Source organism: Manis pentadactyla, chromosome 6 (assembly GCF_030020395.1).
Source record: "Manis pentadactyla isolate mManPen7 chromosome 6, mManPen7.hap1, whole genome shotgun sequence".
Classification (NCBI taxonomy): Eukaryota; Metazoa; Chordata; class Mammalia; order Pholidota; family Manidae; genus Manis; species Manis pentadactyla.
The window spans coordinates 67,248,044-67,272,188 of record NC_080024.1 but is presented as its reverse complement, the minus strand read 5'-3'; the positions used below and the strand labels follow the sequence as shown (position 1 = coordinate 67,272,188).

The 24,145-nt window shown below is 37.9% G+C and overlaps 1 protein-coding gene across 1 annotated transcript in view; it reads right to left on the bottom strand.

Moving 5' to 3' along the window:
* LRP2 (LDL receptor related protein 2) overlaps positions 1-24,145 on the bottom strand; it is a 250,937-nt gene that overhangs the window by 95,261 nt on the left and 131,531 nt on the right. The window contains exons 31-41 of the mRNA XM_057503939.1: positions 20,901-21,029; positions 15,874-16,040; positions 14,811-14,954; positions 12,601-12,710; positions 10,512-10,689; positions 8,210-8,423; positions 6,908-7,147; positions 4,465-4,653; positions 1,400-2,320; positions 1,056-1,221; positions 519-677 (exon numbers count right to left, since the gene is read on the bottom strand). Of these exons, the coding sequence (XP_057359922.1) occupies positions 519-677; positions 1,056-1,221; positions 1,400-2,320; positions 4,465-4,653; positions 6,908-7,147; positions 8,210-8,423; positions 10,512-10,689; positions 12,601-12,710; positions 14,811-14,954; positions 15,874-16,040; positions 20,901-21,029 (2,617 nt within the window). The remainder of the gene's footprint in view (positions 1-518; positions 678-1,055; positions 1,222-1,399; positions 2,321-4,464; positions 4,654-6,907; positions 7,148-8,209; positions 8,424-10,511; positions 10,690-12,600; positions 12,711-14,810; positions 14,955-15,873; positions 16,041-20,900; positions 21,030-24,145) is intronic.

The window sequence follows — 24,145 nt, the reverse complement described above, 5'->3', positions numbered from 1 at the left end:
GTACTCGGTACTTGGAGAACTTATATATAAAATTAGAGATGACAAAAGTTTGTAAGAAAAATACTATGAAGTTGGCTGAGAAGAAGCTAGATTAAGAAGAAAGAATTTATTTGAAAAGATGACCAAAACGTTTTTACAGGACACTGAATGCTTAAAGCCCAGAGAAAGCATGATATCCATGTGCATTTAAAAGTCATTCATATTTTAAGGTAGTTTCATGAGGCCTGTAGGTTATAAATTGAGTGATTAACAATTGTAATTATAGTTGGAAGTAATTCTTCTGGGAAGACATGTTTAGATGCCTTTTAATTCATAATTATTCAGTCTCATGATCTATATCCACTTTCACAGGTACATTCACCAAGCTAGAATATAGTTCCTAAGACTGTGATTCTACATTTTGGCCACGTCTATTTGGTTTATTATGTTTTCATCACATTACACAAATCTCTCCTTTTTGGAAGTGGGAGGAAGAACTCTTCTTATCAACACCCTCACGAACAACGAAAGACACATACATGCTGGCATCTGTCCAGTAGAGAAAGTCTTCCTGATCGTCCAGAGTGAGCCCACTGGGCCAGACCAGGCTGCCGTTCACAATGGGTGCCCGGAAGTTTCCTCCCATTGTGGCTTTCTCAATTTTGGCATTAGTACTCCAATCGGTCCAGTACATGTACCTAGTCATCCAAAAGAAGTCATACTTAATTCACCTCAAGGAACATCTTACTCCTTTTTACTTAAAAAAGAATGGCAATGTTCTTTAACTGCAAGTTGACATTAATATGGCTAATAAAATCCTACTTCATTGCCATCCACACTTGCCCAGAAAGGATTTACCGAGTCAAAGCATTGATTTCCTAGGATGCTCCCAAACTTTCTAGCATCAATGAGAGTTCCTTCCTAAGTAAAATCACTCATGCTCTTTTACCCTTGAGCTACAGTATTACAAGCCCATAAACTGTTGGCCTTCTATGAAAATAAAATGATCTCAGACTTCACGCCCTCCAAAAGTAAGCAAATAGAAATGTGATTTTAAAAAATAAGACATGGCATACCCTTGGCAAGGATCTAAAACAATCGCTCTTGGGTTTGAAACATGAGCTAATACAGTGTGATCTGACCCATCCTCAGCCATGGAGTTAATTGTTTGGTTGATGAAGTCACTGTAATAAATTCTTCTATTGATCCAGTCAAAGGCAATGCCATCAGCAGCCCCTACAGCTGGACATACACCAACAAAACACACACATAAAAAGGGCATTAGATTTCATGTGAAATCTTCATTAAAAAAAAAAAAGTCGTTAGAGACTCAATATGTATTTTAGAACCACTAAGTCTCCGTGTGTGTTGATTCCATTTTGTCTACTTCCAATATAAGCTGCACCTGGAGCACACTTACCTGAAACAATGACAGTGGCAGAACTGATCTCTGAATTCAGGTCGATGTAGGAAATCTGGCCACGTCCAGAGTCTAAAAGTTGTGTGAAGTAGATTCTGTTATCTACGCTCTCATAGTCCAGGGCCACAGCATATCTTTCCACGCTTACTGCTTGGAAAGGTAGGGTATGGTCTTCAGGGTCCAAGTGTAAGCTTCTCAAGGAATTATCCAACGTAAAGATGAGGAAATTTTCTGTTGAAATGGCACAGCTTTTTCCATCATCTTCCAGGGTCCCAAAGGCACAGCCACATTTTGGGGTGTGTGATCTGGGCAGAGCAAAGCAGAGATGGGAGCATCCACCATTATTTTCCAAGCAAGGATTGTCATCAACCTCTGCTGGTGACCGGGGCTGGGTATGCTGGTCAAAGATTGTCACATCTCTTAGCCAACTGATATTGTCCCGTATCACTCTTGGTGTCTCTGTGGTCCCTGGTTCCTTGCTAGCTTGGAAGATTTTTTTTAAATTCCTGTCTGCCCATATGATAGAATTTCCAAAAACAGTGATGGCATAAGGAGTTGGGTAACGACTGCCAAAACGTATTGCTTCAGATTCCTTTCCCTCAATACGGATCCTTGAAATTAAATCTAAATAGTCATCAACCCAATAAACGTAGCCACTGCTATAGTCCACTGCCAAGCTCCGTGGTGAGATAATGTACTCTGATACAAGCACAGTTCGATTGGTACAGTCAAGAAAAGAGCGTTCTATTTTGGGAGTTTGCCCATAGTCAGTCCAGAAGAGGTATCTGTTCTTAGGATCTACAACAATATCCCTGGGCATATCTTCTGTGACTTTAAGGAGAACACGACGGTAGGTGGTATTGATCCGCAGAACTTCTATCAGTGTTTCAGACACAAAAGCATTGGTAAAATAAAGATTTTCTGCAGGAAAATGAAACAAAATGCTGATGAATGGAAACTAGAAGAAAAAACAGGACACTTTTTCAAATTCAGAACAAAATATGTACAGTTGAGGTTTGGATCACTATATGTTGCCTTTTCCAAGATGATAAATTTCTCAGTTTAGACTTAGAAATATAAATATTTACTGTTAAGAACTAAAGAGATTTCTTCAAATTTAAAGAAAATGTGCCATCTTCAGCTTCTAAAGCAGATTAGTATTCATAGCAAACGTCCTAACCCACTTTCAACTGAAAGATGTATTTTCCAGAATGTCCTTCCTCTTCTACCTGAATGTTTAACCTAAATCTTCAAAGACTTTAAACACACATTAATACAGCACAATTTCTACTCCAACATGATGAAAAAAGCAAAGAGGGAGAGCCAGCAGCATCTCGGGTTGTTATCAATGTCACAAAATGTTTGTTACACTTAGCATTACCATGAGGTCTTTTCCTAGTCTTTTTAATTAATGTACATATTTTCATTCTATGGACCTTCTAAAGAAACCAGAACACAAGTCCATTTGCCTTTAGATATTACAAAACAATATAAATGCTAGAATAAAAGACCATGATGTGAAAATAGGATAATGCCTAGAGAATAATCCTTTATTGATACCATGTAGCCGAAAATTTGTTGAACTACCAACACGGCCACCAAGGCACACTTCTTTATCCCTATAACTGACCTAAAACTGCTCTAGAGAAATTGAGACCCTGTGCAATATGCTACTGATCTATTCTTTTCCTTACCTATCTCTAATTGTAATATGTATATTCCAGTCTTTTAACCCAGTGTTGCAAACTTTTTCTGTAAAGGGCCAGATAGTAGATATTTTAGGTTTTGCAGAGCATAGAGTTTTTTTCACAAGTTCTCAAGTTATAACATGAAAGCAGCCATAGATAATACATAAACAAATGCGCACAGATATGTTCCAGTAAAACTTACAAAAATAAGCATGGTCAAAAGGTACATATTTCCAGTTATAAGATAAATAAGTACCAGGGATGTAACGCATGACTATTTACACTGCTGGATCACATACAGTAAAGTGGCTAAGAAGTGATTCTAAGAGCTCACATCACAAGAAGAGAAAATTTTCTTTTTTTCTTCTTTCTTTTCTTTTTACTGTGTCTATATGAGATGATGGATGTCAGCTGAACCTATTGTGATAATCATTACATAATATATGTAAATCAACTTATACAGAGCTATATTCATATAATTATTTATCAATAAACAGAGGGAAAAAAACAGCCAGTAGGCTGCATTTGGCCCATAGGCCATAGGCTGCTGACCCTTGCCTTATCTACACCCTCAGAAATAAGGTAGTAAATTAGTCCTCAGAGATTTAGGAACCCAGTTAAAGGCCTATCTAACCATATTACCATACTTACTATTTGCAATAAACTTTTATGATAGTACCTAGATTTTCATAATATATTTTAATATTTCTAAGTGACATCTATTTACCAAGTTTGATAATACACAATGATACCTATTTTTTTAATGGAATAATATTCTAAAAATTTTAATACATTTGTTTCCCAGTTTGTCATTTAAAATGAGTGGTAATTCAAATTTAAGTAAATGAATCAATACAACTAAGCTAATGTACTATTGATCAAGCATTTTGATAGGACTATGATAAAGCACCTGATGATCAAAAGGGTCCTTACACATCAACAAGAGGGAACAGTCAGGAACATGGTGACTAAAATTGCTCAGCTTTAAAATAAATGATTGGAATTTCATGGCTTATACTATATATTAATATCCATTTCTCTTTGAAAATTTAGACATTTCTAATTTAGAAATTAGGTGCTAATCTAAGTATGGAAAACCCAAATCCAAATAATTTAAAATTTCTAGCCATTTTGACTACAGTTCTTATTTTGTTAATAATAGAAGAAAAGGAGATCATCTCTTATGAATCTCTCCACTGAAATACCTTATCATTTACTTGAGTGTATAGTATAGTCTAAAAGCACAATTCAATTTATTTTAAATAATCTCAGTAATTCTCTAGAAAAATAGGTCTGTGGCACATAAAATGTTAGGCTAAACTTTCTAGCATAAAATAAGATGAGAAAGAGATGCAAACACAAACACAGCTTACCTACCTGCTACCCAATCCACTGCAACACCCCGGACTCCATTCTGTCCAATCCCATATGTAACAATATTTGTAAAAGCAGACCCATCTGGTTTGATTCTACGAATTGCGTTACCAGATGGCACAGAGCTGCTAAAATCACACCAATAAATAAAGCCAGAAGATACATCAACATCCACATGCAGTACATTTCGTCCTGGAAGATTTAAGAAAAGAACATTAAACAATGCTCTAGTTAGAGTCACAACTTTCAAATGTTTACCCTTCTTCTCAAACCCTCTTTCCCAACTCCCTGCACTAACCTTACCACCATTACAAAATTAAACTTTGTTTCCCAGTTGCAATTAGCACACCTACTACCCAGATCTTAGTTTCTAAAAACCATTTCCCACAATAAGGAGCACTGGCTCTTGGGAGAAATGGCAAATTACTGGTGTAGAGAGGAAATTTACACAGTAAGTCTGGAACATCTTATTATACCAAGAAGCAAGGAAGCACCCAAACACCAATGGGATCATGTCAAAAAGAGTAATTATTCTAAATGATTACAACATGTTGAATTTTTAAAAAATTAAAATTTGAGTCCCTGTGATAAATTTTTTTGAAAGAAAAAAGGAGAGCTCTCCTTCAGAGAAAAATGTTACTTAATAAATGTAGAAGGAATGATAGAAGAAGAAAATCACCACTTTGTAATCCCAATTAAATAATAATTAAAACAAATAATCATTTTAGACAAGTTTCATCAATGGCCACTCAAGCGAATGGGTGAAAGGTGCTCAGGGAACAAGATATTCTCAGGATGCAAAAATGTGACCCCAAAATTTCACACAAACTACAAAGGGAGAAATATACCCTTAAAAAGCAGAGATTTCATGACGACCACCTTAACCAAGTGATCAAACTTAAGTGTCACTAGGCAGGGGACAAGCCATGTTCTTCCTAATGAGGTTCTGTCTCAAGTACACAGCTTCATCTATGAAGTATTCTTGCCAATTGTGTTCAGCTACAATCTAATCAAGCAATTAGACCTAACTTTTATTTCATGAGAAAAGTAGTGTTTAATTGAATGACAGGTTAAAGGATACCATGAGGAGATAGACAAATCCTTAATGTGAGACACTAAAAGGCAATAGGACTCTCTCTTCAAAAAGTCACCATCATAACAAAAAACTGCTGACAAGTACTACAGATTTAAAGAAACTTAAGAGACATTCCAAATACAATGCATGAATCTTGGCTGGATCTGGGCTGGAACAAAGCAACAGCTACAAAAAAATATCCTGAGGCCAAATGGGGAAATATGAACATGAATATTAGATGATAATGCCCTGAGGAGCTGCATGTCAAAGGTAGGGATAAAAGTGTCATGATATCTGCAAAATATTTTCCAAAAGTCCATTAAAAAAGAGTGTATATGTATGTTTACACACACAAACACACAGAGAGAGACTGAAAGCTCAAATGTGGTAAAATGTTAACAACTGTCAACTCCAGGTTAAGGGTATAAAGATGTTCCTGTACCTTTCTTTCAACATTCCTGGATTTAAAATTTTCCAAAATGAAAACCTGGGAGAAAATTTTATCCATTTCATAATATCTGAACAAGATGGTAACTTAGATCACAACTTTTTAGGTATGGGAAAACAAAGACGAGTCATGAGAAATGGGCCCTGGGCAGGAGCACATGTGGTGCTAGCAGCGCCTTGACTCCTTAGACCTTCGCATGTCTATTTCTTCTCACCATTTCTCCCACCTCATTTCCTTCTTCCTTTTTCCTTCCCTTCCTACCTTCTATTTCTATTGTCAGCCCCTGACACATTCCTATTCAACACCTAGTTCCTCATGTGGTGACACACAGGGAGGGGCCTCCTGGTTCGCTAGGAAGCACATGATCACTTACACATTCATAGTATCCAGGCATAAAGTGCTGCAAAGATAGAGTCATTAAGGAGAGACTAATACTAATATCTATATCAACTCATCAAAAATACATTAATAAATTGTGTTGCAGACTATTTCATTACTATGTAAATGGCAGCATACCCTCTAAATCTCCATTAACTGTTCTTCTAAACACCAGCTCTGTAATACTTCTTGCAATCTTTTGCTATGTTCTGTATTGCTCTAGGCCTATCATTGTCAGTGTGCTCCATGGACCAGCAACATCAGATGTCCTGGAAACTCATCAGGAATGCAGATTTTCTAGTGCCACCCCAAACTACTAAATCAGAAAATCTGGGGATGGAGCCTAGATCTGTGCTTTAACAAGCCCCCCAGTTCTGATGCATACTGAAGTTTGAGAATTACACTCAAGGCTGAACCAATTTACTTAAAGGGAAAGACAAGCTTCGTTATGTACTGAATTCAAACATGAAAAATACTTTATGGTACCAAAGTGTTCCACATGGCCCAATGGGAGTCAAATCTTACTTATATTGGAGCTGGCATACCTTGACCTGCCACTGGCACCATGGCATCTGAATGATCTGAGAATTCCAAGCTAAAGCCTCTGATTGCAGACAGCATGGAAACAACAAGGAAGGAGCTATATGGAGAGCAGGTCAAATTATCATGATTGAGTTTAAATCCAGTGGCACAGGCACATGAGAACAGTCCTCCTGGCACAGGCAGGCAGATCTGCTGACAGGCATTCACATTGTTGCTACAGCCATTTGAGGATTTGTCAGAGTCTAAATGAAATCAGAATTAGTTTGTAACTTTTGACCCACCTACCTGCCACTCCAACGAAAATTGTTTAAATTGGATCACCAAATAAATCATTATAAAAATTAATTAAGAAAATATGATATCTGAGATAACAGCCTAAAAACAATATTGGACAGACCAGAGCTTATAAAATTAACATATAAAGGTATTAAAACAGGAACACAACTATTATATAATAATTAGAGAATAGGGCATCAATTGTCTTTCTTCATGAGTCATGTAAGAATTAGAATAATTAGGGAGGTCAGTATACAAAGTCTGATTTTTTTTGCCTTCTTGATCTATGTACTGGGATTTACAATTACATCACTTTAATTACATGATCAACAATGTGTTGGGCATTTGATTTAATGCATATTAAATAAGAATACTTAAAGGTTTTTTTCACATGCAATAAAAACAAATTCCAAGTGACAAACCTAGGTTATAGGACAGCAAATTATTTAATAATGTTTAGTAAGAGATTAAAAGCTGTAAAATATGTCAAAATTAGAAAAAAAAAGTCTAGATCATAATGCTAATTTAAAGGGGCAAATCAAAAGTTAGATTATCTCTGAAAAAATATGTTGAAAAGGCAATATCTAAGAGTATTCCTTTTAAGATTAAAACTTCTATCCCATTTACACTTTCCCAGCAGGTATCCAACAAGTATTTACTGAGCACTTTCAATGTGCCAGGAGTTATTCTAGCTACTGATTAGAAATCAAGAAATAAGACTTGTCCTTGATACTTTCTAATGAGGAACACAGACTGTTGTGAAGCAAAAGCAGAGTAAGGATTCAAAGTGATGGGAAAAGAATGGGAACAAACTTATTCTAAAATCAATCTGGCCTTTCAGGTGCTACCTTATAGTCTTTGACACCTAGCCATGCTTAAAACATGGTTACCATGGGTCATTTCAATTTGGACGCATGTGTATAAACATGGGCCTGTGTGCGGGCATATATTTATATATGTAAATGTGTAGATGTGTCAATATACATTGTACATCTGTGAATGTGTTTGTTTCAGTGACAAATACTTACTACGTCTGTAATAAACTCGAAGTCCCCTTAGGTTTGGGATATTATCTCTCAAGACCACTTTATTGGCCCCGGTGGCCTTGTCAACCCGTTCAATGGCCTCATAGTGTTCATCAGTGTAATAAAGGAAGGAACCATAGACGGCAATTCCCCAGGGGTGGGAAAGGTGGTTCACCAAGGCCATTCGACTTGTACCATCCACATTGCCACTTTCAATCTAAAAGATCAGAATTATCATTATGGGCTGATTCATGGTGAAATGAGAGAAGCATTTAAAAATAATATTCTCTTAATAGTAATACCTCATATTTATGTAACACTCTATTCTTAACAGAGATTTTTCTTATTTATTTTCTGATTTGACAGTCACAGCTACACAGAGCACAAGGTCGGGCAAATATCCATTATTTCACTGATAATGAAACTGGAGTTCAAGTAAGTCAATCCGCTTTTTCTCATGGCATAATGAAGAAAAAGAGCTAAACCGCCTTAGTCCATTCTGGTTAAGGATATACATTTCATTCCAACTGTGGGCCATTGCACAGGAGTTGACTGGCCCTCCATTTAATATATTCACCAACAATTTCTGCAATGGGGATAGAAAACATGCTCCATACAAGCACAGAAGATAGGCAAACTGAATGGAGCAGGGTAGTGCTGTTACATGAGGACAGGTAACAATCCTTAGTCAACAAGACTCTGACAAACTGGAAAAGAACTCCCAAGAATGATATCCTAATGGGAAATGACAAGCTGCTTGCTTCTAGAAGAAAAACAAAATGTAGACCTTGCTGGTTTGGTTTGATTTCATTCCAGAAACTTGTGCCAAGTGCCTCTTCTGCCAGAACCTGAGCTGAGGTCTGGCAAGAGAGAAAACGGGGTCTGGCTCAGTGCCTCACAGGACAAAGGAACCCAGTTACAAAGATCAGTCAATGCCCTAGGAACTGGTGGGAGTTCCAGAAGGCTAGAGCATGAGGAGGAAAAGCTGGAAGGGCATGACCAGGAGTAGAACAGCTGACCAAGCTCAACTTAAGTACTCAGAGCTAGTCATCTAGACCAGGGCTCTAGGCTGCCCAGTGATCAAACCAATTTGTTGTGGTTTTTGAAGACTACATGTCTCCCTCATGAAAGCAGGGCTCAGCAGTGTGGGCCATGGCCTAGTCAAGGCTAGAGAGAAGTGGTTCTCGATGGTGAAGGTGGCAGAAAAAGGCTGGACCTGAGGTAAGAAGCAGAGAACAAATCGCTAGGATTTTCTGATGATTAAATAAGGACATGGTTCTTAGAGTAAAGGTGAAAGATGAGGGTTCTAGCCTAGGAGAAAGGATGGAGAGTCACACCACTAGGAGGGCTAGAGCAGAGGTAGACACAGGAAGGGAGGGAGATGGGAATAGTTGTCTAGGACATGCTAAGTTGTATGCAGAAATCATAGCACATGGGAAGAGCTTCCTCATCATTACACACATGCAGCAAATTCTGCAAAGTGCTTTCACAAACATCTCTACTTCTTTTTAATCCTCAAAGTTGATCACCATTATAAGTACATATTAGAAGTGAAATCAGTACTTGTCAAACCAAATCTACTGCATTATGGAAAGCTTCCATACCAAAGACAGATCTGAAATCAAAACTGTTTAAAGAATAAGGAAGAAACTAGCACATGTTCAATTCAACATCCTAAGCAATATTTTAATTGATCAATAATTATTGAACACCTTCTACATGCCTAGTTCCAGTTCAGCTGCATAAGCACAACAGTGAAGATCAAATATTATTTCTGTGAATGAATGAAACTACATAGTTTCTGCTTCTTATTGCAGAATATAATACCCAATCTTGGTGTTTTAAATTGCCAATAAAGGGAGTTTTCACATATGCATCAACCACATTAGGACATTAGAGAATTCTGTGTAGCTATGAGGGGATGCTGAGTTCATAAGCTTGCTCTATATTTTTTGTTTTCTTAGTCTCTAAACTGCAGAGCCTAGAGAACTTTCAAATAAAAACACTGAAATCACTAAAATATGAAAGAAATGGCTCTTAAAGGACAAATAAGAAATGAGAAACAGAATTACTTTATGTTGAAGAAAAAAAAAAGGAGGGAAAAAGATGATAAATATTGCTCTATAAGGAAATATGTGCATACTATGATGAACTGGATTGCACTGAGAGCAAGATTTGCTGGAGAGAAAATGGTATAAGAGACCAAGTGAGGTTGTTTGGTAACCACTGCCAGACAACTCAAAACAATCAGTATCAGCTACACAAATCAGCAGCAAAGACCAACAAGCTTAAGGAGCGCTCATACCACTCCCCTGCTGGTGACTGCCCAGTAGAGTTTCTGCTCCTCGATGTCAAGGGTGATAAACTCCAGGTGTTCAAGGTTCCCAGTGAAGAGAGTTTCTGGAGATGTGCCATCCATGTTAGCACTTGCAATCTTAGCAGGAACACCACTGTCAGTTCCTTGGTCTGACCAGTACAATTTCCTACAACCATGAAAAACACCAGCATTTAATGAAGCAGAAAGTTTCATTAAATATTCAAATGAAAAATGTGCATTTCTTGTCTTCAAGGATGTGCACAATTCAATGGAGGAAGTCTTAAGTCTGAACCACTAATATCTTATTACATACAGTGCGGAGAAGTCCTTAACCAGTGCTCTATTGATACCTGTATATTTCCCTGCTATTATTGGGGTTGAGGCCATTTAGAATGTATCTAAAACAGGAGGCTAGAATTCTCCCCTGGTGGGTGACCCTTCAGCTTGGTCAGGACCATGGTGCCTGAGGCCAAGCGAGCAGTGGCCTGTAATTGAGAGTGAGCCTACAGTCAGCAGGCAATCTCCTTCAGGGAGTCATATACCACCTGATCCACTGGGAAGGACACAGCTAATGTGAGACTTGTTAAGTGACTCTCTATTCACCAGGCTTCTTGTTTAATTCTTCTCCGAACCATCCATCATTTACCACAAGACTAGTTACTTTCTTGTCTGACTTGTATGATGAAAAATGCAATATGTACACCAGTCACCACACAGATGGGACAAATCCATGATAGATGAAATTTTTAAAAAATATATGAAGGGTTGTTTCTGTTTCCACTGAAGACAAAAAAACTTCTAGACTTGAATCCAAGTTTTTACTCCTTTCTATCTCACCTGCTGCTATAGTCTAAACAGAAAATCCTCTTACACTCTTTTCCCACTGGTCCTCAAACCCTTTAACTCCAATCAGCTTTGTTTCCACACCAATCCACTATACCCATCCTGTTAACCTCATCTTCAACTAACTCTAAACTCCCCTCCCTCTGAGTTCTCAAAATGAAATGCTCTGCTTCAACAGAACTCTCCCATTTCTTCCCCACTTTACTTCCCCTACTGAGCCTGTTCTTTGACCTTAAGACTTGCCTGAGCTCCCAAACCTCCAGTTTCTCTATGCCTAGACCTCATACATAACCATTTTAACAAAATTCTTTTTTATTCTCTCAATCCCCCATTGAGACCACCTTGCTAATCATTAATGCTGAGTCCCTGCCATGGTTTTCTTTCTCCCCTTCCATTCCAGGCTCCCAGGAGTTTGCTGGACAAAGTCACAAAATTCTTATGAATTCTGAGTTAACTAAAAATTTAAGTTACTTAACTTCAGCTGAGAACTCACCCCTAGCTCACCCTTAGCTGAACATCTTCTGCTAACTGGCCCCCCTGATCCTGGCCTCTTCCACTCCAATCCTGACCAATCTCTCTGAAATACAGTCCTTGGTTCTCTCAACCTTTCCTTCAAATTACCTGCTGGCTCCTTATTTCTCAGAAGAATAAAATACATCTCATTAGCATGACACTAAAGTCCTTCCGTGACTGATTCCTGAATTACCTTAGCTGCTGTACCTCACATCTGGTCAGCTGCCTCCTACTCTAAGCCTCCGGGTCAGGCCCTCTGCACAGTTAAGCTGAGCACTGCCACACTCCTGCTCCTCTACTGCTTGGCCTCAAGGTGTGCTCCCCAATGGGAATCCATGCTCCACAAGTTGGAAGCCTTCTCGTCCTTCAGGTCTATTTCAAATGGTATCTACCCCTTTAAAGTTTCCCGCATTCCCTCAAAGTCAGAATTATTGGTCATTCTTATACTTTAATTTTAAATTGCCTGACATTCTTGCTTCTTTGGAATTAATTTTAAGTCCAGTGTTATTACTTTGAGGAACAAAGAGTGAAACATGAATCGGAGCCTTCACATCACGTATGACTCAAAGCTCTTTCTCGTTCTCACTGGGATCTATATTTTTCAAACGTCGGCCTGTGAAATCAGACAAGGTTCTAAGTTTGAAATCTTCCATTTCATCAGACAATAACATTGACAGACATGGTGCTGTATGGATGACATGTGCCATTCATGAACTCTCACCCATGAACAGGATCAACAGTTATGCCAACTGGAAAACCAACTCCAACAGCAGTCCCATCATTGGTAATGAGTGTTTTTCTGTATCTGACATCTCCCTTTAGCGTCAAAACCTATAACATAAAGTCACTTATTAGAACTGAGTTTCACACATCTGATCTCAGATGTGTGAGCTAACTTTAAAAATATTTTATTCTTCTTTGAATATCCAGGATTAACCAGGGACTGATCTGTAGAAGCATTTGCTAGTATTTGTTGAATGAATCAATAAATGAGCAAGTAAGCCAGACTTAAAGCCAGGTCTTTGGACTCCAAAGCAAATGATCTTTCCTCTGTACTTCACTGCACTGAGCAAAATCACAAACATAAGGTTCATATGATTACAGTGACCTTGCCAGTGTTCACATATGCACACACACACACACTCAGTTATTCTTCAGCTGGTGCCCTTTCATCAAACCTAACACTGATGGAGGAGATATGTTCTCCACTTCTGGGAAAGTATCAGTCCAAAGGGAAGTCCCCCATTTGCAGAGCAAGACAGAGTTGGAACATATTAACTGTCACCCAGAATCAAGACAGCTTTGAACTGAGTAGAGTCTAGAAAGATGTGAGTTTGGAAAAAAGGGTTTTAGGCAGTAAGTGTTGCTTATACTTTGATGGGAGAATAATAATTTTAGTCAAGAGTATGAAAAATAACTTCTGTCACTGTCAAAGGAGATTAAAGCAGACCGATCGCTGGAGCTGTGGTTTGTCACAAGCGAAGTTACAGTGCCACCTGGGAATCAGGGCAGAGAAGCTGACTGTTTAATTAAGCCAAGTTGTTAACTTCTGTGGGCTCCAGGATCCTGTCTAAAAAAAAAGGGTTTGAACCAGATGAGCCTCCAAAGTTCCCCTCATGTTAAGAGCTGATGAGATGATGCCACCTGGCTTGAGATATGCCAGGTGTAAGGTTGGAGGCACCAGAGGGAGGGGTGAGCACGTCAGACACTGATGATGTGCCAAAGTCCCCGGCTGCTGCCCCCTCCCAACCTGAAAAATGTGCCTCAGGCTAGCCGCTGTAAATCTAAGCTCTGCCTCCCCCTACCTTCTTTAAAAACTCGCTGCCTGCCCTGCTGAGTGTAACTTCCCCTGCCTGTGATAGCCAGACCGCGGAACATCACCCGGGAATTTGCGTTCAAATAAACTACCTGGCCCTTTGTTGCCTCTCTTCACCTGCTTATTTCGGCTAAAATTTATCTTACACCAGGAGCTAGTGTTTGCACACAGTACAAATGTCCCCCTCGCTGTGCATGTTTCCTGTGCTTGCCCACCCTCAGAAATGCTGTGAAGATCAAAGATGGGGTTTGTGGAAGATCCTTGTGAGTTTAAACGCTGTTCTGACTATGGAATGAGCACTCCTCCAATTGAAATCAGCCACTTGGCTGCTGTGTGCCTTCCCCATCTTCGGTGTTTATCTTTCTGAATGCCCCAAGGAGAACCGGCTGGTGCCTCTCCCTGAGCAGTGGACCGTCACTCTACATAAACCCAATCTCTGCCTTTTCACAAGAACCTCTGTTTGTCTTAGGAATTTTCATTTTTGAAATTATTATGAATTAATAATCTTTCACAGGTTTAACCTTCCCCAGTAGTGGAGGAAATCAATACTAGTCAAGTTACCTCTCATTTGCTTCATGTAATTTCATACCTGCACCCCATCTAGAATTTCTTATCACAAAGAGGGTAGTATCAAAGGAATTAAAATCAAGTTTCTAATTTCTTTTTCTTTGTTACAAAAACTCCATTGGAGCCATAGGAAGATTTCTATCTTAGAATAGAGGTAACCTATAAGTCTGATTTAAAACTAGAGCAGCATTGAAGACTTGATAAGAAAAGATAATGAAAATTCCCTCACTACCAAATCTTCCCCTTATGCTGAGTTCCTAACACTTCTTTATCTTTTTTTATATTTTTGTAAATTATCTAAAAATAATTTACATGAACAAGTTAGTGTTAACACTTAGGAGGAAACAAAATAGGGCAGAAGAAAGTCCCAATAATTCATTTTTTAGGTGGTTTTCCTCCTTAGCTTCAGAGACTTTGATAGTAAATACTAGAATCTCTTTCCTTTGCTTCCTGCTTAAAAAAAAATGTCAAAATCCCTATGACAGCATTTCCCGAGGATAGATTTTATATGAATCAGTGCTTGTATAACTAGTATTATGGAATCATACCTCAATGGACTGAGATCCAGGATTAGTGTAATACAAGTTTTTTGATATCCAATCTAAGGACAGGCTCATAGAAGACCCCATACTAGACATAGGAACAAGCACTGTCCTGTTGGTGCCATCTGTCTTCACTCGGTAAATTTCACCCTGGAAAGAAAGAGAAGTCAGTTGCTTCAAGGCCACAGATTTAGCACTGGAAACACTTTCTTCACTGTAGCTCCTGCCAGCTGCTGTTTCTCTAACACTCCTTACACACCATACACCAGACAGGCCTACTGTGTATGATGCTAATACCAGCCACATTTTGAAAACACTGATTTTTCAATGTGTCATGGGAATACACAAAGGCTCGCCATTCAGGATACCTCTGATATTGGCTACAAAGATTTATTTCTTAACTACCAAAGGTCAGAGAGACATAAGAGTAACCCAAGTCCCAGGGGAGAACCAGGAGGCCAGGAGTATGTTTTGCATGGAGTGACAAGCACCAAGCTCAAAGATCTTTCCTCTCTTCCTGATTTGTATTCTCTTTACCCCTTCCCCATTCTCAAGGGTTTCTTCTCTGAAGGATGAGGAAAGGGGCCCTATGGAATGGAATTGAAGGAATGTTCTTTTTATTCTAGAGGCAAAGATACTTAAAAAGGCACCAATGCTTTTCTTGAATTCCCTTAGGGAACTTACTGCTTTTTTTCTTGAGTTATGATCATTTGTACATTAGTCTAATATCTTCTATTAGCTTAAAGTCACTTAAGAGCAAGCTTTGTATCTGCTTCCTCTTGGCAGGTTGAAAGCAGCTAGTTCAGTGCAAGGCAAACAGTAAGCACTTAATAAATACTTGCTAAATGAATAAATAATTCCCAGTAGCTTAAATGTGTTTACTGTCTTTGCTCTGGATCAACCTCCCATCTACATCCCTTATTTAATCAAATGAACTCAGTGGTAAATTAATTTATTTCAGGACAATTTTCCTTTTATCAGCCCAGCAAATTTTGGCCATATTAAGGCACCAGTGCAAGAAGGCTGTTCAAGAACAAGATAAATACTTCGAATGTTATTCAAAACTTACTGGATTCTCAACCCAATAGATGAACTGCTCTGAGTCATCAAATTCAGCATCATAACCATTCAGTATTCCTACTATGGGGATCATTGCATCATTGGTCTCCACCTCAGGGTTAAGGGAGATTCCAAAAATTATACTGTGTCTTACAGCTATTAAGAAAGGCTGTTCATCTGTAAAAATAACAGAATATCAGTCAAAATTATATCCCACTACTCCAAGACATTTAGAGTAATGGAAGGCAGTGGATTGTTCCCATCTTTTGAGATAAAATGCCATAGCAGCATTGCAGCAATAAATGTGATAATGCATGGTAGATATTTCATCAGACTATCCAGGGCCTTCCATTGGGTTTCAGTGGGTTGCTGGGTCCCAGACCTCCAGCTTCACACACAATGCTTCTGGACTTTTCCAAAGCACATCAGTATGCACCTTACTCTTCATTAATTCCTTACTTACTGATAAACCATCCATGTTTGCTAAAAGTGTCATAGTCAAGAAGTTCTTCCATTTCTACATAAATTTTACTAATGCTGAATAACTCAGGGGAAGGAGAGTGGGATTTTGAAAAAAAAAACACAACAAAGTGAAGAAAACTTACAGACTATCCTTGGTGAATGGCAGTTTACTAGTTTTAGGTATGTTCATAAAATAAAACAACACTATAAAATGTTGCCTAGTGTTTATTAGAGACATTAATTAACAGATAAATCCAGTTTTTAATCCCACCAACTGGTTGACTAATATCTGTTTTCCACATGAGATTCTAACTTCCAAAAGGCAGTGACTATGTCTGATTTACTCACTGTTATGGCCCCAGAGCTGGCATATAATTACTTGCCTAATAAATATTTGCTAAATGAATGAATGACCACATAAACAAATCAATGGATGGATGAGTAAGTGAATATGTAAACAGTGTTTTATAAAGCAAATGTCTGTACATTACACCTTAAATATCAATGTAATATTTTATTCAAACTATCAGTTCACTTAGCCTTCTTAATAGATAATAAGAGGTCATTTTTCAAAGACAGTCTTTGAAGATAACCTTTATCTTAGCTTATCAAAAAAATCTAAATTGATGACATTGAAGAGTGGGGTTTTACTTTATAATTCCTCTCTGAAAAACGAAAATCTTTGGAATGTGAGTTTTGTGTTATAAAGGCACATATATAAGATATGTCACATATTAAGATTAAAATATAAAATGATTAATCATTGCATAATTTTCATGGGCTAAAAATGATGTTTTCATTATTTTGATAATCTGAGAAATTTTTCATCTTCAGCAGGATTATTCTGACACCTTTTTCTTTACTTATTTTCAAATCTCACTAGCTTTTCCTTATTCTTGGCATTTCTATTACTGAGAAACAACACAGCATTTATCAACCTAGTACAAATTAAAGTAAATTTTGCAACTATAAATTCTTTATATTTTATGAAGTTCTGTAATATATAGCATTTAGTCTTTCACAACAAGCCTGCAAAGTTGTTTTCCACTGAGGCCAATGAGACTTGCAGGGACTATGTGACTTCTGCAGGAAACATGCAATAAGGGGCTGACTCACAGCCCCCCTCTCTTGATTGCTTGACATTGCCTCTCTGAACAACTGCAGTAGCCATATCACCCCCATATTTTGATACTTTGTGTCACACTGTATGCACCTGGCAAATACTATTTTACCTAATTCATCTCCCTGAAGCCTCACTACCCTGTTTGCTAGTTACATGCCCCCACCTCCCAACTTTCAAATGAGGTACAAAGAAATTAAGTAATTTAACCAAGATCACACAGCCAGGTCTCTTGGACTCCAGAACCTATGTTCTCAATCACTACTTTGCAAAAAGTACAGATCAGGCACTACTTACTGAATATCAAGCTACCACTCAATTCATCTGATTTAACTGTGGTAATAAAAGAATGAAAGCTGTATTATGAGTTTCAGATGTGCCTTCAAATTATATTGAAATGATATTTAATTATTTACTGATTATATGTTATAAATGCTCATTGTTTCAGTAAAAACAAGAAGTATTGTTCCCAATTTCACAAGGGGAATTTTAAATTTTACTTAGTCAAAACTTGATACTGTTCTTTCTGCTTAGTTGGAGGAATTCCCAACTAAAAAACTGTTTAAGGCCAAAAAACTTTGCATTTCTCATCTATCAAACAAGTCTTCCTCATTCCTTGGAGGAGCTCTTCTCTCAAGCACTGTCCAGCTCTCCTCTTCCTTTGGCCTTTGCTCCTCCCAGGGGGCATATCTCAGGCTGTTTATCTGATCGCTGCTAGTGTGCTGAAGAGAGCTTAGCACCATGAACCCCAGCAGGCAGTGCACCAGGGCCAGAGGGCAGGTGCCATTTAATGTGGCACTGGCTGAATGTGTGGAAGCCAAAGTGAAGGCCAGGGCCAGAGCTGCACTAGAAAGGAAGTGACCACAGAGATAGATGGCACAGGGAGGGCGCAGGAAAAGTATTCTGTAGGAAAGAATAAAGGGGTGATTTTAAGATGCTCTACACCTACGAAGGAGCAGATGGGTAAAAGACATAGGGCAGGAGAAGGAGCGAAAGAGGATACTGAAGGGTTTGTCATTCGCTTAGCATTTACTGAGCACCACTATGTGCCATAAGCAACAAGCATATGTTGACCAATCAGGTGGACGTTTTGCATAATTTTCATGGGCTAAAAATGATGTTTTCATTATTTTGATAATCTGAGAAATTTTTCATCTTCAGCAGAATTTGGAGTCAAGAGGGCAAAACAAGGTTATCATCCGGCCTTGATGATTCCGAATGAGAATGGCCAAGAAGGATTAGCACAGAACCACCTAGGTCAGGTGGAAAGGAGTTCAGGAGGATGTGATATTTAAGCTGTCCTAGGTTAGTATGTCTCAGTCTTTTGAACTGAAATATCATTTCTTCATTTTTATTTTTCATGTTATGGTCCCTTAAGATTAGTGGTAGCAGAGCAGAGAAGTGAAAAGAACAGCCAAGAATGGGAAATTTATGCTATAATCAAAGGGCAACATTTAACTGTTGGCCTAAACCTAGGACCTCCTTGAGGTGGACCCTGCACAAACTGACCAACACTACAACCTTTCCAAGAACATGGGCAAGGAGGGTTTTCATATTTTGCACAAAATCACTAAAACAATGGCCTGTGTCCCTCCGACTGACTCAGAAACCTATTTGGAATTTGAGGTTGTTTATTTTAGGGGTGATGGAGAGATATTTTGGTTGGACTTTTGTTTGCTTGTTTATTTTTGGCATAGTAGAGGACATATTTTCTAAAGAATTTCTAAAGTTTCTAAAAAATTATTGCATACAGATAAAGTTCTTACTTCAATATTTTATAACATAAAATTAGGAAAAAAATAGAAATATCTCATATTTCCCCTACCTAACTGTAACCACTACTTGTATGTGTTGTCTTCCAGATTTTTTTAATGCATATTTTTACATGGCCGATATAGACAGTATCTATTTTTTCACTTAAACCTTATCAGAAAAGCACTTCTAAACAAACTCTGGACTCTTAGTAAACACTGTTTGAGAGACTATTAAACATGTAAAGCAAGTAATATATTTCCATGTAAATGAGTCTTCTAAGCTTTTTGTTGAAACAACGTGTGACTTTTTTTTAGTTAACATATATTGGCAATTGGTTACCCAACTGCTGTTCAGAAACACATTGGGAAATGCTGAAAAGGTTTCACCTCAGTAAAGTCAGCCCATGGAAAAACCACTGGTGGAATTATTTGTGAAACAACAGAGGGTACTATTTAGACTTAACATTTGTCAATCACCGTCAGAACGGTAATACTGATTACACCAATCCTCAATACACAGTTCCACAATCTTTGTGTGGTGAAAGAATGCTTTGTATCCAATATATCCATAACCCAGCTTAATCTTCTGCTGAAAGACTCTGAGGACACACTAAATTAAACACTGTCAACAAGGATTAGGTGCATAATAAGTTTGTGAAGAAAAATGGCAAATGCCAATCCCTTTGTAAGCATTACCAATAATTAAAATCTCTCATCATGAAGGTATTATTGCAAAATATTACAGGCTAATGGAATTCTATTTTCAGTAAGCCTACATCTGCATAACCTGTAAACACCATAAATTTCCTGGATTCAGAATCTACTTTCCACTTGAAAAACAAATTTTCCACTGGATTAGGATTCTTTTCTCTTAATTTAGGAATTCTATCATTAAACACTTAATTTTAAATTGTCTACAGCCATTTTTATCAGTATCAAGACACATTCACTCCTCTTCACTGAGAAATTAAAGAAACTTGAATTTAGATTAACTGTTGATACTTTTAAACAAAGATGAAGGATTTTGTAATAGTTTATTGAACATCAAGTACATACTCCAGAAGAAATTTCTTTTGTGGATTGACTACATGTTTTCCTTCTTTTATTACTCCCTGAAGTACTTATTATAACACTCCACTACTCTTCTAATACTCTTCAATCACCCAGTAAAACATCTAGGATTAGATGAAGATTAAATTGCTCAAATAATCACTTAAAATATTTCATACCAAGAAACTTTCCTTTTTAAGGTATCAGAGAGTCATAGTAAAGGTACTGAAATTGGAGTCAAAAGATGTAGGCTAGAACACTCATCATTGTTATATGAGATGAACATTAAATAAAAATGAGATAAGGAACCTGAAAAATGAAGTCATACACAAAGGTCAAGAATTTTTCTTCTTAAGGGCAGAATTTGAAACCTCCGTTATTATAGCATGTCTAACTATAACCAGGTAAGAGAAAATGTGAGGTTTAAGAACTTTGAATCACATGCATACATAATATTAGCTCCATATGCAGACACTATATTATAACTGAGATGCTCAATTAAATCACCCCATATAGCACACACTCCACCAAAGGCTGCTGAATCAAAGGGACACAGCAAATATTTTATTAGCAAGTGGCTTAAAGCTCACAGTACTTTGCACAAACTGTGGCAAAATTCACCGTCAGAGACACTTAAAGGGCATACTGTACCTCTTGAGCAAGTCACAGAGTCGTGAGAGAGACTCCACCCTGAAGGACAAGCGCAGGAGCAACGCCCAGGGTTCTGTGTAGAAAGCAGGCATAGATGGCTGCAGGATGAAAAGGCACATGAGTTTGTGGCTGTAGTAAAAAGAGAAGAGAAGAGAACACTGGTGAATAGAAAACTTCCCACATTAAGGTGCACCGAAAGAATGGATAAAGATGTCAGGTATACAGACAATGGCGTATTAATGAACCACAAACAAGAAGAAAAGCCTGCCATTTGCAACAGCATGGATGGGCCTTGAGGACACTCTGCTAAGTGAAATGAGTCAGGGAAAGAAAAATACTGTAATGATTGCCCTTATATGTGAAATCTAAAAGAAAAACAAACTCACAGAGAGAACAGATAGGTGATTGCCAGAAGCAGCAGGTAGGAGGGTGGGTGAAATGGGTGAAAGTGAGTCAAAAGGTACAAACTTCCATTTACAAGGTAAATAATCCTGGTGGTGTAATGTACAGCATGATGAATATAGCTAACAATATGTATTTTATATTTGAAAGGTGCTAAAAGAGTAAACCTTAAAAGTTCTCATCATGCAAAAAAGCTTTTATAACTAGGCATGGTAATGGATGTTGGATGTTCACTAAACTTACTGTAGTGATCATTTCACTACACATATATATATATATATATATATATATATATATACACATAGCGAATCATTATGTTGTATACCTAAAACTAACACAATTGTTATATGTCAATTATTTCTCAATGTAAATAAATTTTTAAGCATGGACAAAGTCATGCTGTTATTGTCCACCCAGAGACCCCCAGAATTTGGAGACAGAAACACATTAACTCTGTTGGTTTGGGTTTTTTCGCTGAGCTACTTTGCCCTTCCCTAGCATCATGCTTTCAGTCAGAAAATTCATGAGAAGCATAAAAGGAAGGGGTGATGTGCCTAAGATCACAGATCAAAGCAGTTTGTAATGGGATTACAAACAAACAGCCATTGAATCCAGAGCTGAGCAATAGAAATATGATGCTAAATAATAGGTGTCTCCTTGCCTGACTTAAAAGACATCTTTTTACACCAAATGAAACCAAGGTGTGTGTTCCCTCTATGACCCTGACATTCACCCACAGTTGTCAAGTTTTACTTAGATAATAATCTTATCTTTTTCTATTGATGACACCTGTGTGTGTCTCTTGTTCTTGAAAAACAAAAAACAAAAATAACGGATCCTGTGTGCATCCAGGCTCACAGGATGCTGTCTAGATCTTATATGCTCTCAGCACATATGCCTTGTTAGAGTCATTAATGCATGCATTCACTCAAAAAATGTTAAGCCTCCACTATGTACCATTCTAAGCACTGGGAATACTGTAAACATGACACAGATATTTTAACAAAGGAAGACAGACCTAAACTCATAAACTGTCTGATTTCAGAAGTGAGAAGAAAAAGCAAAAGGATTATGAAAGAGGCAGGCTACTTTAGATAGAGTAATCAAGGGCCACCAAGAACTATTTGAGAAAATCCTCAATGACATGAAGGAGCAACTCTTACAGACATCTTCAAGCATAGGGAAGAGCTAATGCAAAAGTCCAGATGGGGGAAATAGCCTGGTAGGCTTCTTCACCAAATATATCCAATGAGGTCCAACATGGCAAGAATAAGTGTGAGAAGAGATGAGGGAGATAAGATGGGGACAGGTCCTGAAGGGTCCATTGCAGGACTTTGAAGAGAGATTAAGTGACTTATTCCCTCTTCTCACCAGAAAGAATATTGCCAAGGCCAAATTTTTAAATCACCTAGCCACCCACACAACAAACTCTAGGATGACCTAGGGTGGCTGCAGCACAGCACTTACTGGGCAATGGCACAGAAGTAAATGAGTCCTAAAAATAAGCTGCTTCGTACCACAGAGTGGCAGCAATAAAAGACTCTGAGGAGCTGCCAAGTCTCTGCTACCTTTGTCCTCAGGGACCTGAGACCCGTAGGAAAGCCACACAGGCTGTGGTCTGAACAAGATAGTAAGAGTTCAGACATGCTGCTGTTACATACAAGATTTGCGTTTACCATGTTAAATAAAAGTAATGGTTAGTAAAGAGGAAAAGAAAATTTATTGCCCAAACAAATGCGTATCCAACAAATACCAAGGAATGAACCTAACTAAGTAAGTGAAAGACCTATACCCTGAAAACTACAAGGCACTCATGAGAGAAATTAAAGAATATACCAATAAATGGAAATACATCCCATGCTCATGGATAGAAAGAATTAATATTGTCAAAACATCCATCCTGCCTAAAGCAATCTACAGATTCAATGCAATCTCTATCAAGATACCAACAGCATTCTTCAACAAACTAGAGCAAATAGTTCTAAAATTCATATGGAACCATAAAAGACCCCAAATAACCAAAGCAATCCTGAGAAGAAAGAATAAAGCTGGGGGTATTGCGCTCCCTGACTTCAGCCTCTACTACAAAGCCACAGTAATCAAGACAATTTGGTACTGGTGCAAGAACAGACCCATAGACCAATGGAACAGACTAGAGAGTACAAATACAAACCCACACATGTATGGTCAATTAATATATGATAAAGGAGCCATGGACATACAATGGGGAAATGACAGCCTCTTCAACAACTGGTGTTGGCTAAACTGTATGGCTACATATAAGAGAATGAAACTGGATTACTGTCTATCCCCATTACACAAAAATAAACATGAAATGGATCAAATACCTGAATTTAAGTCATGAAACCATAAAACTTAGAAGAAAACATAGGGGAAAATCTCTTGAATATAAACATGAGCAACTTTTTCCTGAACACATCTCCTCAGGCAAGGGAAACAAAAGCAAAAATGAATAAATAGGACTACATCAATCTAAAAAGCTTCTGTACAGCAAATGACACCATCAGTAGAACAAAAAGGCATCCTACAATATGGGAGAATATATTTGTAAATGACAGATCCAACAAGAGGTTAACATCCAAAATGTATAAAGAACTCACAGGCCTCCACACCCAAAAAGCAAATAATCCTATTTAAAAATGGACAGAGGATATGAACACACAATTCTCCAAAGAAGAAATTCAGATGGCCAACAGGCACATGAAAAGATGCTCCACATCACTAATTATCAGTATATGCAAATTAAAACCACAGTGAGATATCACCTCACACCAGTTAGGATGGCCAACATCGAAAAGACTAAGAACAACAAATGCTGGTGA